Consider the following 12,095-nt stretch of genomic DNA (forward strand, 5'->3'; position numbering starts at 1 on the left):
AATTTAACCCACATAGACCTTTAAAAACAGAAAATGAAGAGATTCTTTCCTGGCTACAGTCAGAGGGAAATGTGGTTACACAAGAACAGCCCAAGAAATGCAATATGCCAGCTTTGGCAATAGAAAAAGACAGTCATGTGCCAAAAAATTTGGGCACGGTTCAAGAAGGCTGGAAGAGGCAAGGAACAGATTCTCCTCTAGAACCTCCTAGAGTATCCTAGAAAGGAATGCTGCCCTATGGGCATCGTGATATGGATGAGACCCCTATCAGACTTCTGACCTACAGAACTGATAGCATGACAACTTCGTGCTATTTTAAGCTATCAATTTGTATAATTTGTTATGGCAGCAATAGGAAACTAACACAGTAACCCAGAAGATGGTAATAATCCACTCCTACAGGTGAACAGAGCCTGGATTAGATCAGAAGCCAAGAACTGGATAGGGGAAGATGGACACAGGAGCTTCAGTCTGCAGGAATCACAAACCGATCTCTCTACTACTAACACCGATTTGCAAAAATCAGGTGATTTGGAAGCTCGAAAGGCACTAACTAGCCATACAAATGGTGCCTTGGGCAAAATTTAAGTCAGCACACTTCACTGTTCTCAACTTGTCTGATCGTTAAAAGAGCTAGGATGAAAAAAAAAAAAAAAAAAAAAAAGAGCTAGGATGAAAATTGTCTCCAAAAATTAAGAATATGAATAAAGTCACAACATGAAAATAAAATCAAATAAAAAGAGAGTGGAGATCCCTGGGTGGCTCAGAGGTTTAGTGCCTGCCTTCGGCCCAGGGCATGATCCTGGAGTCCTGGGATCGAGTCCCACGTTGGGCTCCTTGCCTGGAGCCTGCTTCTCCCTCTGCCTGTGTCTCTGTCTCTATCTCTCTCTCCATCTCTCTGTGTGTGCGTGTGTGTGTGTGTGTCTCTCTCATGAGTGAATAAATAAAATCTTTAAATAAATAAATAAATAAAATAAAAAAAAGAAAGAGAGCAATTCATCCCTAAGTTCCTTCAAGAAGCTCATACCACATCACTGAAACAGTTATCTGAATTCTATCCCCAAACCCACAAATACTACAATCTTGGCCTAGTTTTCTGCAGGGGCAGAGACATGTAAGAACCCGTTTAATGGCAGTTTTGAAATGTTTCAACATTTAAACAGAACAACAGTATCTTTCTTTATATTCACTTTTCTCCCTTTCACTTCAGTTCTTTGAATTATTTGTCCTTTACAGACTTTTTTAAAAAGTCCTTTAAACTTCTAAATGGAAATCTACTAGTGAAGGCTGATCCATCAATCAAATCCCATCTACAGGCTGATGGGGACAACACACTACCTCTGCTCTCACCGAAGAAACCAACAGACCAGTTCCAAGAGTGCCTATCCCAAGCTTTTAAAACACATGATCTTATCATTTTTAACACACATTCACTGTAGGCACAGGCAGAAAAAAAATTATAATAAGCATCATTTCTATGACTCCATTAGTTCACTGGCTTCTGATCTTTTCCAGTGGTTGAGTTCTGGCCAGTTAACAAGGTTAGGACTCCTCCAATGTAAGAGCCCAAAACTTTATCACATGCACTTTGTAGAAAGTCAACCTCTGCCTACTTACTCCCATTCCCTGAACATTTCAACATGCAATGATGAGCAGGTAATGTTAAATTCAGACTAGCATTTTAAATTCTTCTATACAATTCTTAGAAAATATTGCTGCTTTTGAGTAATGGAGTTCTTAATAGAAATAAGCATCTTTCAAATAACATCTTTCATGAATATGTTAGTAATTATGTGAATCTATACACATGTTAAAACACATACAGTTATATAGCCAAAAAAAGTTTTGATTATTTTTATCACTATTAAAATTCATGGTTTGTTAATTTAACAAAATTTTAATAGTGATAAAAGTAATCAAAACTTGAATTAATTGGCTATATATAATTCCAGAATCATCCCTATTGTCATTTAGGTTTCCTAGAATGTTTTGCTATTACAAACAGCCATTAAACCAGTGCTTATAAGTGTATTTAATTAAAACTTTACTCATAGTTACAAAAAAAAAAAGAAAAGCCAAAAATGTTAGAGTCTGAAAAGTTTATAACAGATCTGAATTCTATACACTTTTGCCCTCCTAAGAAAGTAGTCAGTAGAGTAACTAGTGAGAACGTGTACTCAAGAGTCAGACTGCCTAGGTTTGAATCCCAAATCACTCTTACTGGGTAGGTGTATAACTTCATTAACTTACTTAGACACCTGGTCTCATTGTCCTCATCTAAAAAGGAACACAATAATAGCATCTTCCTCACAGGGCCACTATGAAGAATAAATGAGTTAATATATGCAGATTACTTAGAACTAGGTATGTGGGCACTAAATATTTGCTATAATTAAGGTGATGATACCTTTTCCCCATTAAATCAACCAGTAGAAACAGTAATATTAAAAATATTTCCAAGTGTAACTACAGTGAACTTGAAATAAGGGAACTTTGAAGAGTAGAAGACAGGTAAGAGTTTATAGAACAAACAAAAAAAGTAGAAGAACCCTAAAGTAATGGTGCTTCCTCTCTGTGGTCGAACAGAACAAGTACAGACAAAAAAATATTATTTCACAAACAGGATAGCTTCCAGCTCTACATGTTCTATTATATTCCTCTTGAAAGCTCATTATTTTTACTTCGTGTTTCAGTTCTAAAGGCACAGCAAGTTTAGCGCAGATGTTTCTGGGGCTTTCCGTCATTCTATATACTATTGATTCTATACATATAAGCCTTGCACAGGTTTATCACATGCAGGTGCAAAGAGAAGTGCCTATCTCACTCACGAGATATAAACTTCCATGAGGTAATTTTGTGCATGCCTTGCTCACTGAAAAGATGATGGGATCATTTTTAGGTGTGACTTAATTATCTCTTACACCTTAGCTAAAAAGCTGCACTTCCAGTGTCATCCTGAAAAAAACAACTGGTATACAAGGAACCTTGGAGAGTGGTTAAATTTGTAATATGCACAATCTCAAAACAGGTCTTGTGGCCCACTTAAATGTAAGCCAAGTCTTTGCCGGACACTTCATCATAAAAACTGAAGTGACATGTGAGTGGACCTCCAACTATCAGACATAGCTGCTGGCACTGGCCTGGGAAGTCAGAGAATTCTTACTAGATGGAGAGCACTAAACCATTCAAGATAAAGCCTCCATATACAAGCTACTCAGAACCAACAAACTTTAAACTTTCCAATCAGTTCTGAACCAGTGAGGATCTAGCAGGAAGGACAGATGAGACACATTTCAGATATACTCAATCATCCTGATCCAACCAAGAGGGGCCTGAGCATTCACCAACAATTTGTTCTCCCAGATGCAATGGATCTCCACCCTGGCGCACAGACTCCCTCTGCAGCAACACACCCTCCCATCCCAGGACCGAAAATTCTCCATGTCCTCATCCTCCTTCCGGAGCTTTTCATCCTGCTGAGGGCACTCTTTCCCTGAAGCCCCTTGAGCAGAAGATGCTCCAGTGAAGACTCACATGTCTTGGAATCTGAAGCTGGTAGTACTTCTGACACTTTATGCCTCTGATGCTGTGTTAAAACATTCACTCATGAAATTCATGCCATTTGGCTACACTGCCTTCTGACTCTTCCCTCAATAAAGCTACCAACCTCTCAGCCACAACCCTCACCCTCTGAAGAGGTGAGCAGTTAGCTTATGGTATCCATCTTGGCCTTGGCTCTGCCATTATCCATCTTCAAAATCTCAGCACTGAGCACAGATGCATTGTCTTCTCAGTCCTTTACTTCCCAGCATGAAATGGCCTCCTAGCATTAGCTCTACCATTAGCTTCTACTCCCATGGCTCACTCCCTGGTCTTTTCACCCCCAGAAACTCCAAGACAAGCACCTTACACACTGATCAACCTGTCGTGAGGCAACTCCAACAGTCTAAATGTCACAGGTCTCTGAAGCTTTCTCATGCCCACCATCTCCCACACTCCCCACCACCCACCACCCTGTCTATATTGCATTTCCCAGCTGGGGTAAACATAGGGTCTATCACCTCATCTAAAATAATGAACATTTAACTCTCTCCTCCTCCATCATCTTACCTCAAACAGTGTACCAACACAGAACCTCCCTCTATAACACTCCATCTAAAATGGGTTTTGAGCATCTAGTCAACTAACAGCCCCAACCCTGGGTTGTTTGGCCCTTCTGTAAACATCTACAGCACTTTGTCATGACACATACTGTAGTAATCATTCTACATGGCAATTCCTTAGTCTGCGTGGCTCCCAGAAGTTGAGAGCTGAGCCTTTCACTACTGTATCCACACAGCCTACTTCAAGACTTGGTTCAACACAGTCAAATACATGCTTTGAAAGTGATAAAAAAAAAAAAAAAAAAAAAAAAAAAGAGCAGACAAGCTCAAAAGCTGATTCTCATGAATAGCAACCATTAGCAAAATAAGATCCAAAAGATACCAAAGAAATATAAGAAATGACACATTGGGACACTGATTTATACAGAATTTCAAAAGTTGTCTGGCAAAATATATCATAATACAAATGAGGGCTGCTATAAATTCACAAATCATTTAAAAATCATTAACAGGGAGAAAGAGCAAAATCATTTTAACTTAATTTTTTTTGTGTGTATGAACAATAAACATTAGTTCAAAAATAACTGATTTTAAATTGCCGATGATTCAATTAAAAGAACAATGTACTATAAAATCCTAATTTGTGGAGTGAGGAAGAGAAGCAGAGAAATAAAGAAGTTAGAATGAATCCCCACTTAAGTCCAGAGGATAAGCTAGAACTGATTGTCCCCCTAAATCTGGAAAATTAAGACCATTGATATTTCAAGCAAGAGGTAACAAACATCTGATACAATAATGGAAATCCAGGAAAAACTACCCCAGCATCAGAAATAATAGGTACTTCCTTTCTAAATTTAGGTTCACAGACAAAGTTGAACTCCCTAAATGCAGTTTCTGTATTTGCACGCTCTACTCCATAAAAATGGAAAGAAAAAAATAAAGACTGAAATCAGCATTGTTTTTCAGCATAGAAATGTTTTACCTGCATGAGTTTGGTGTCGTGTCCAGTATAAACAACTATGCCAAAGACCCACTGAGTATTTCTAAGCTGTGTACCTCTTAATAAGATCTGGTCAGGCCCAAGGGGAACAGGGCTAAAAATAAGAAACAACATTTATATTTAATGATAGTTTGATAAATGAGCATGAGCTTTCCCCCTTAAACATAAACCCACAATTAACCAATTAATTCGATCATTTCTTTTAGTCAAATTTGAACTGTTTCACTGAGACACAGGAGCAATAAAGGTTACCACTGCCTTCATCTACCAAAAAAAAAAAAAAAAAAAAAGACCCAAAAAAATATTTTATCCTATCAATTCATCACTACAAGAAAAAAATATATGTATATATTATTATCATATATTGTTTTCTTAGAAAATGTTAGAGGGATTTGTATTCTTTTATAACCCAGTTATAGAACTCCACACCCAAAAAAGAAATTGCTAAAATAACCAGAAGCTTATTCATTTAGAAAACTCAGTTTAGTTTTTAGACTATAAAGCTAGAATATCAAATTTGTCAAGGATGACTTAATGGTTAAATAAAGGGCTGAGTGATAATTTAGAAATTCAAAATGGCTCTGCATGCTAAATGAAAACCAAGAAACCAGTCACAACTGCCATAGTTATTTTGGGTTGATTCCCACAGTCAGGTCCTTCCCTTTGGGTCTGTTCAAAATATAAAGGTGGGAAGAATCGGTAAGGAGCATACAGATTAAAGACAGGCAGAAGGAAGAAACTGCACCCCAACATAATGACAAAAATGACTCTCCAACAATCAAACAAATGCCAAGAGGACGAAGACAACAGAATAGAGACCACAGGGCAGTGAATATTCCAAAGGAAGAGTAATTGCTGTTCCTTCCACTCAATAAAAACAAATGCTCTTAGAAGAATGCTAGCCAAAGGAAAAAAAAAAAAGATATTTCTCTAATAAACAGATTAGCTCTTATAGACCTGACATGCTTCTCTTCTGCTTTTCTAGAAAGTTTTATGCAGCCCAAACCACCTCTCCTTCCTGGTAGGTAAATACACACAGAAAAACAGTCAGTGCCGATAATCTCATTACAGACCCAGGCCGTTTTTATTGACAAAAATCAGTTTTTTCCTTAAATTTAAGGGAAAGAAGGTTTATATTGATGGAAATTGTGCTTCAGGAAAAGCTCAGTCTCTCATATCTAAGCTAAACCAAGAAATTTCACGGTTTTAAAATATTATGAAATCAAAAAAACAAACTGATATTTTACCTAGGTTCCAGTAATTCCTGGTCCCATTTAAGAACTAACTAACTAACTAAATAAATAAATAAATAAAACGAAGAAAAACTAAAGTGTTACCTTTTCCCATCAACATGCAGGTTTCCAGTGAAGTCATAGAGGTGGCGGTTGGGTCCCTCACATTCTATAGTTCCAGATAACTTCATCAATACTTCCCTTGTTTGCATGTCAGCAGTGTGACTTAAACCCTAAGACATTAAACCAAAAGAGGAAACTGAATACAATCTTCCAGGGTCAAAGACAACATTCAGCATCCCCATTGCTAATCCAAAGGAAATAATGTATCATCTAAAACAGGAGTAACTGGGAAAGGTAACAAATCAAGCTCCCAGAGCCTCAATATAGACTTCCAGGCAGCCTTTGCCACAGCACCTAATGCAAAAGTTTACAAAGAATTTAATGAAGTGCAAAGATTCTCCCACTATGTTGGGAACATCCATGTTCAAGGAACCACGTACTCAAGCACCTTGCACAGAGCACTCTATTAGCTCTACTTTAATACAAACGCAAAAACATTCATAAAAACAGAATAAAGCATTCTTTTAATATAGTATTTTATTCGTACCAGTATTATTTCTAATACTTAGCAATTCTTTAAACAAACAAACAAAATCTACCTAAATCAAGTATCTAAGGTAGAAAAGAAAGACAGGTGGACAGAACTATCAAATTCAACTTTATGTAACAGAAAATTTAAATGCCAAATGCTTAAAATTCATATTATAGTAAAGAACATTTTTCATTCTAGAATTAAAATATATAGTAAGAACAGCTTTAAGGCTGTACTTCTATATAGAAATTTTGTGTCTAATATATTACTCTCTAGAATTAAAGTCTCAGTTACAACAACAATGTAAAGTAAGGTGTCCAGAACTTGTCTAGAGCATCTCTCCATATAGCTGATGCCTTTTTCACCACATGGCTCAACCTAGATGATGGGATCTCTTCCCCCCTGCACTAACAGACACAGATCTAAGACATAAATTAAGGCAAGATACCCTTTGTAATCCATACATGAGTGAAGCTCACTTTTTCTAACTCTGCTGTCCCTCTCAAGGGGTTCCCTTCATACTAAAGGCACATGTTTCCCATGGGTTCTATTACGGTGAAGGCATAACTCTAACAGACCATTTTTCTCTAGAAAAAGACTAACTAGTACAGCAGACCAAATTCACAGTTTGGACCTCCATAACAACGCAAGTCATAAAAGATTACTTTACCTGACGTATTTTAAGGTTCGTCTCTCCATCTAGATTAGCTGTTTCAACATAACACATTGCCTGAGGTTCACTATGGAGAGAGAAATTTAAAAAGTCAAAGTTTAGTCATGTCTCCTCCACAAATTCATAGCTCACAAAGTCTCTACCATGGAAATTGTGTCTGCTGACTGGCCTTCAACAACCTTTGTAGTAAGTGACCAGAAAGACACTCGTCTCTGAGGCTCAACACCAACACAAAGTTATTTGCCCCATGATCCACCTTTATGGCCCCCATATAATGGCTACTTGAACTTAGGTAGCAGAAATAACTGAAAAAGAATGAGAAGAGGACTGGTGGGTTAAGGGAAACACAGTATGTGCCAACTCAGACCCCACTACTGTGTTTGAGTGACCCTTAGAGTCTGAGACTTGGCCTGCTCCTGACCAAAATAGCTACCCTAGACACAGCTGGTACAAACACATCCTTTGAAAAACATTACAGCCAGAGTTCAGGAATGAAGACACAGGCTTGACAGGCTTTGTCTTCCTGGCACCTTCTACTATGTCAACAGGTAACTTTTTAATCAAAACGCCTAATTTTAAGGACAGAACACTTGAAGAATAACAATAAACATGGCAGGGGTGCCTGGGTGGCTCAGTTGGTTAAGTGTCTGCCTTAGGCTCAGGTCATGATCTCAGGGTCCTGGAATAGAGCCTTGTTGTCAGGCTCTCTGCTCATCGAGGAGTCTGCTTCTCTCTCTCCCTCTGCCACTTCCTCTGCTCATGCTTTCTTTCTCTCTCAAATAAATAAACAAAATCATTTTTTTTAAAGAAAAGCAATAATAATGGCAGATACTGTGTATTGCTACCTCCAATCATCGAGGTTAGATGCAGAGTTAGTGGTTAAGAGAATGGAGTCTGCAACCCACTGGCTAAGTTAAAAATCCCCTACTGCTACCTTTATAGGCTGTATGGACTTGGAAGTTGTTTAATCTCTATTTTCTTGTGCATAAAGTAGGGATGGCAAGGGTTTGGAGGAAGATTAGATGGGATGATGTACTCAGCAGAGTGCTTAGCACAATGTACAGACTCAAACACTAATAAGCATCCTGAAAACACCCTATCCACTCAAACAAACTCATATTAGAACTAGGTTTTCTGAGGGTTACAGTGAAAACTCATACACCAAACTGTCAAGTGATCCACATTTCACTATTTCTGTTGTTACCAATCAATAGGGATAAATATGAGTCCTGCTGTATGTATATGGTGCTTTTCCTTCTTCATAGGCCTGGGATCCTATTTTTAAACCTTTTATCTCGAGCAGAAAATTCATGCTAAGGCATAAAAAAAATGTAAAATCAAATCCAATGAAAGAAACACTGTCTGCATTCAAAGAAAATGCCAACAGTATGAGTATCTAGGATTCCCAGCAGCATATAAACACAGAAGTTTTAGTCTTAGCATAAAATTTAATTTTGAACTCATAAAAGAAGTTTATTCATGTCCTAATTGTAGCATACCCTCTTTGATATATACTTTTATATATCAAGCCAAGGAAAAGTCAAGGACTGCATGGTCCATTATTCATGTCACTTAGTGATTGGTGATACCTTTCCAGCACAAAATTACCTGGAGAACATAGCAATAGCCCTTGGGCATAAAGGGGGACACAGAGTGGACGAATGAAGGGAGAACACCAACTGCAGGTCATGTCTAGCCTGCAAACATGGCCCGGATCTCTGAGCAGTTAGTAAAGGAGTCCCTGGCTCCATGGGAAGTCTCCTAGCTGGACTCACCAGGAAACTGGTTCTCAAGCCTCAGAAAAGCTGCATGCAATCTCGTGTTACTGATGGACTCACTCCACTGCTCTGGAGCATCACATGAATGAAGAATAGCCTAGAAGCCCTATGAGACTAAAATAAATCAATAAATCTAAGTGTTCTACCAAAGCACAAGGGGATGAATGGGAGAAAGAAAGGTGGGAACAAAAAGGCAAATGACAAGTAACAGAAGAACCCTCCAGAGAGAGAAAACTGGTGCGTGGGGGTTGGAAAGAAAACAGGTGCTTGTGATTCCTGTAGTCACCATCTAATGCTTAATTGTTCTTCACATTTATTTCAAACACTGTGCCCGCTCGCACACCTGACCTGGAGGAAAGCAGGGCCATGTCTGCTGGGAGGTACTGTCCATTGATGACCTTCACAATGTCTCCCACGGCCACCTAGAAAACCAGGGACAAGGACAGAGGAGCATGAAAAACAAGAATGCACAGTGATTAAGGGGGCTAAATATTTGAAGAAAAAATTTCTATATAATTATGTCATGAAGCTTAAGACAAAAGCCCAAAATATTTTCCTTGACAAGAACAGAAGGAAAATATTTCAGTACAAATGGTAACACTGCCTTTCCACTATGACACTGAATGAAAAAGAAAAAAAAAAAAACAGAAAAGGAGAGCAAGAAAAGAGGAGAATCAGAACAACTATTAAGGTTTCATTTTGTTACGGTTATTCCATCCACTTGCAAATTCCACTCTGGAACTCTGGAACAATCCTACAGCTGTCCACAGTAGGGGAGAGTGGTTAAGTGCACAGCTCCAGAGCCAGCTTGAATGCTGGGCTCAAGTACCCCGGCTGGACTCTTTGCTAGTCCTGTGTAACCCAGAGCAAGTTATGTAAACTCTGTGTGCATCAGTTTTCTCATCTATATATAAAAAAAGGTTGACATCACATATTTCATGCAGTGATTGCAAGGATCAACTGAGTTAACACATATATTTTCTCCATTTTACAAATGGGGAGACTGAGACTCAAAGAGAAAGAATTTGATCAAGGTCACACAGCCAATGAGTGTTAGGCCCAAGATTCAAAACCAAGCAACTAGCCAGTGGTCGATTATACGGCAATACTAAATTCATCCAACAACAGTGCATTTAAGAGGTCCCCCCTGGAAATACGCCTCTTAAAACAGAGAAGATTTGTACAGCATCAAGAACTTGCCTAAAAAAAAGAGTCACTGCCAAAGTCAGAGACCACCTAGGGAAACAGCATAGGTGCTTAAAAAAAAAAAAAAAAAAAAAAAAAGCCTTAACCTGCTGAACATGAACACTGTGCCCAAGGGTTTGTAAATGCTTTAAATGACATCACAGAAGCACCCAGTTAGGTAGAATATGAGCTTTCAAGTCAGGCAGGCTTAGGTTCAAATCCAAGCTTCATGGACACACTAGCCTTGGGATCTTGGCAAGCCCTTCACCTCCCTGAGCTCCAGCATCCTCACTTATAAAATGGAGAAATATCAATACTTACCTGTAGGCCTGGTGCAGTGATAAAGGAAGCATATGCAAGCACCGGGAATGAAACAGGCATGTGCTAACTGCTAGTCTCTACCAGCAGGAGTGTAACCAAATGGACACTAGGAGTGTGAAAGAGAGGCCATGATTCTCAGCACAAGAATAAAGGCTGTTCTCACCACACATGAGTAAGTTCAAAACTCAAAATGGGCATCTAGGCCTTGCTTCTTATTCTAACACAAGTTACTATTCTCTCAGAAATCAAGAATTTCAAACAGAATACTTACGAAATACTTATGAAAGTAATATCTATGAAAGACTACTGGATCTTGTAAGGTAGGAGAATGGGCCTGGCAGGTGCCTATATTTAACTTTTTATTAGGAAAAAGGAAGGTTTACTAAAAATATCTCCTGCTAGTGCTCTGAATCGTTTATCAAAGCATGTATGTAGGGAAGTCAGGAATTAGGCTCGATATTAGAAGGGGGGGGGTGTTAAATTCCAGATCCACTGTACATTTGAACTTAGTATCAACTTAAAGGCAAAAAGAAGGTACATAAGTATATTCCATATTCTACAATAAAGAGAATATCAGGGAATAGAAGCTACAGAGCTATCTTAACAACCACCAGTACAAAAGCAAGGAATGCTTAGGAAAATTGAAAATGTTTTTAAATGTAGAAATATTTTATGTGAATAGTTTAATTACATAGAAAAAATCAGAAGAAGCAGTTAATTAAAAACTAGAAAGGAAAATTGGTCATGTTTTCCAAAGAAAAAGGGCAGTGGATTTTTTGCTAATTCAGTGGGAGGACAACGGAAATTATGGCTTTCTCCCATCTTAGTTATTTGAATAAAGAAATATTCATATCCCAGTAACAAAGTACTAAGAAGTTTCATGTGCATAAAAAACTACTTAGCTGGAAACATTTTTGAAAATGATTTTCTATTTGGCATTCTTGGGCATGGTTGTCCCTTGAGTGTGTGAACTTTCTTGAGTGAGAATTCTTAAAGGTGAGAAGGAGCCCCTTGTAGATCCCTGAATCCACTCTAGCCTCAGAGGATTTCTCAAGCTTCTTCATTTTGAAAAATAAGCTCAAAGGTCTTCTCAAAGTCAAGCAAAGCTATCGAGCTGCACCAAAGAACTGCCTCCCAGCATTCACTAACTATCCGGCTATAGCCCAGGGGATTGCCAACTCAAGCTTTAGCATTTCAGATTAGAGCTG

The 12,095-nt window shown here is 38.3% G+C and overlaps 1 protein-coding gene across 16 annotated transcripts in view; it reads right to left on the bottom strand.

The window, feature by feature from the left end:
- Positions 1-12,095, bottom strand: part of LOC140615803 (phospholipid-transporting ATPase IB) — a 570,784-nt gene that overhangs the window by 415,227 nt on the left and 143,462 nt on the right. For all 16 annotated transcript variants that reach the window (XM_072795750.1, XM_072795748.1, XM_072795745.1 and 13 more), the window contains 4 exons: positions 9,730-9,803; positions 7,601-7,670; positions 6,441-6,568; positions 5,086-5,197 (listed from right to left, as the gene is read on the bottom strand). In XM_072795750.1, the coding sequence (XP_072651851.1) occupies positions 5,086-5,197; positions 6,441-6,568; positions 7,601-7,670; positions 9,730-9,803 (384 nt within the window). The remainder of the gene's footprint in view (positions 1-5,085; positions 5,198-6,440; positions 6,569-7,600; positions 7,671-9,729; positions 9,804-12,095) is intronic.

Source organism: Canis lupus, chromosome 24 (assembly GCF_048164855.1).
Source record: "Canis lupus baileyi chromosome 24, mCanLup2.hap1, whole genome shotgun sequence".
NCBI lineage: Eukaryota > Metazoa > Chordata > Mammalia > Carnivora > Canidae > Canis > Canis lupus.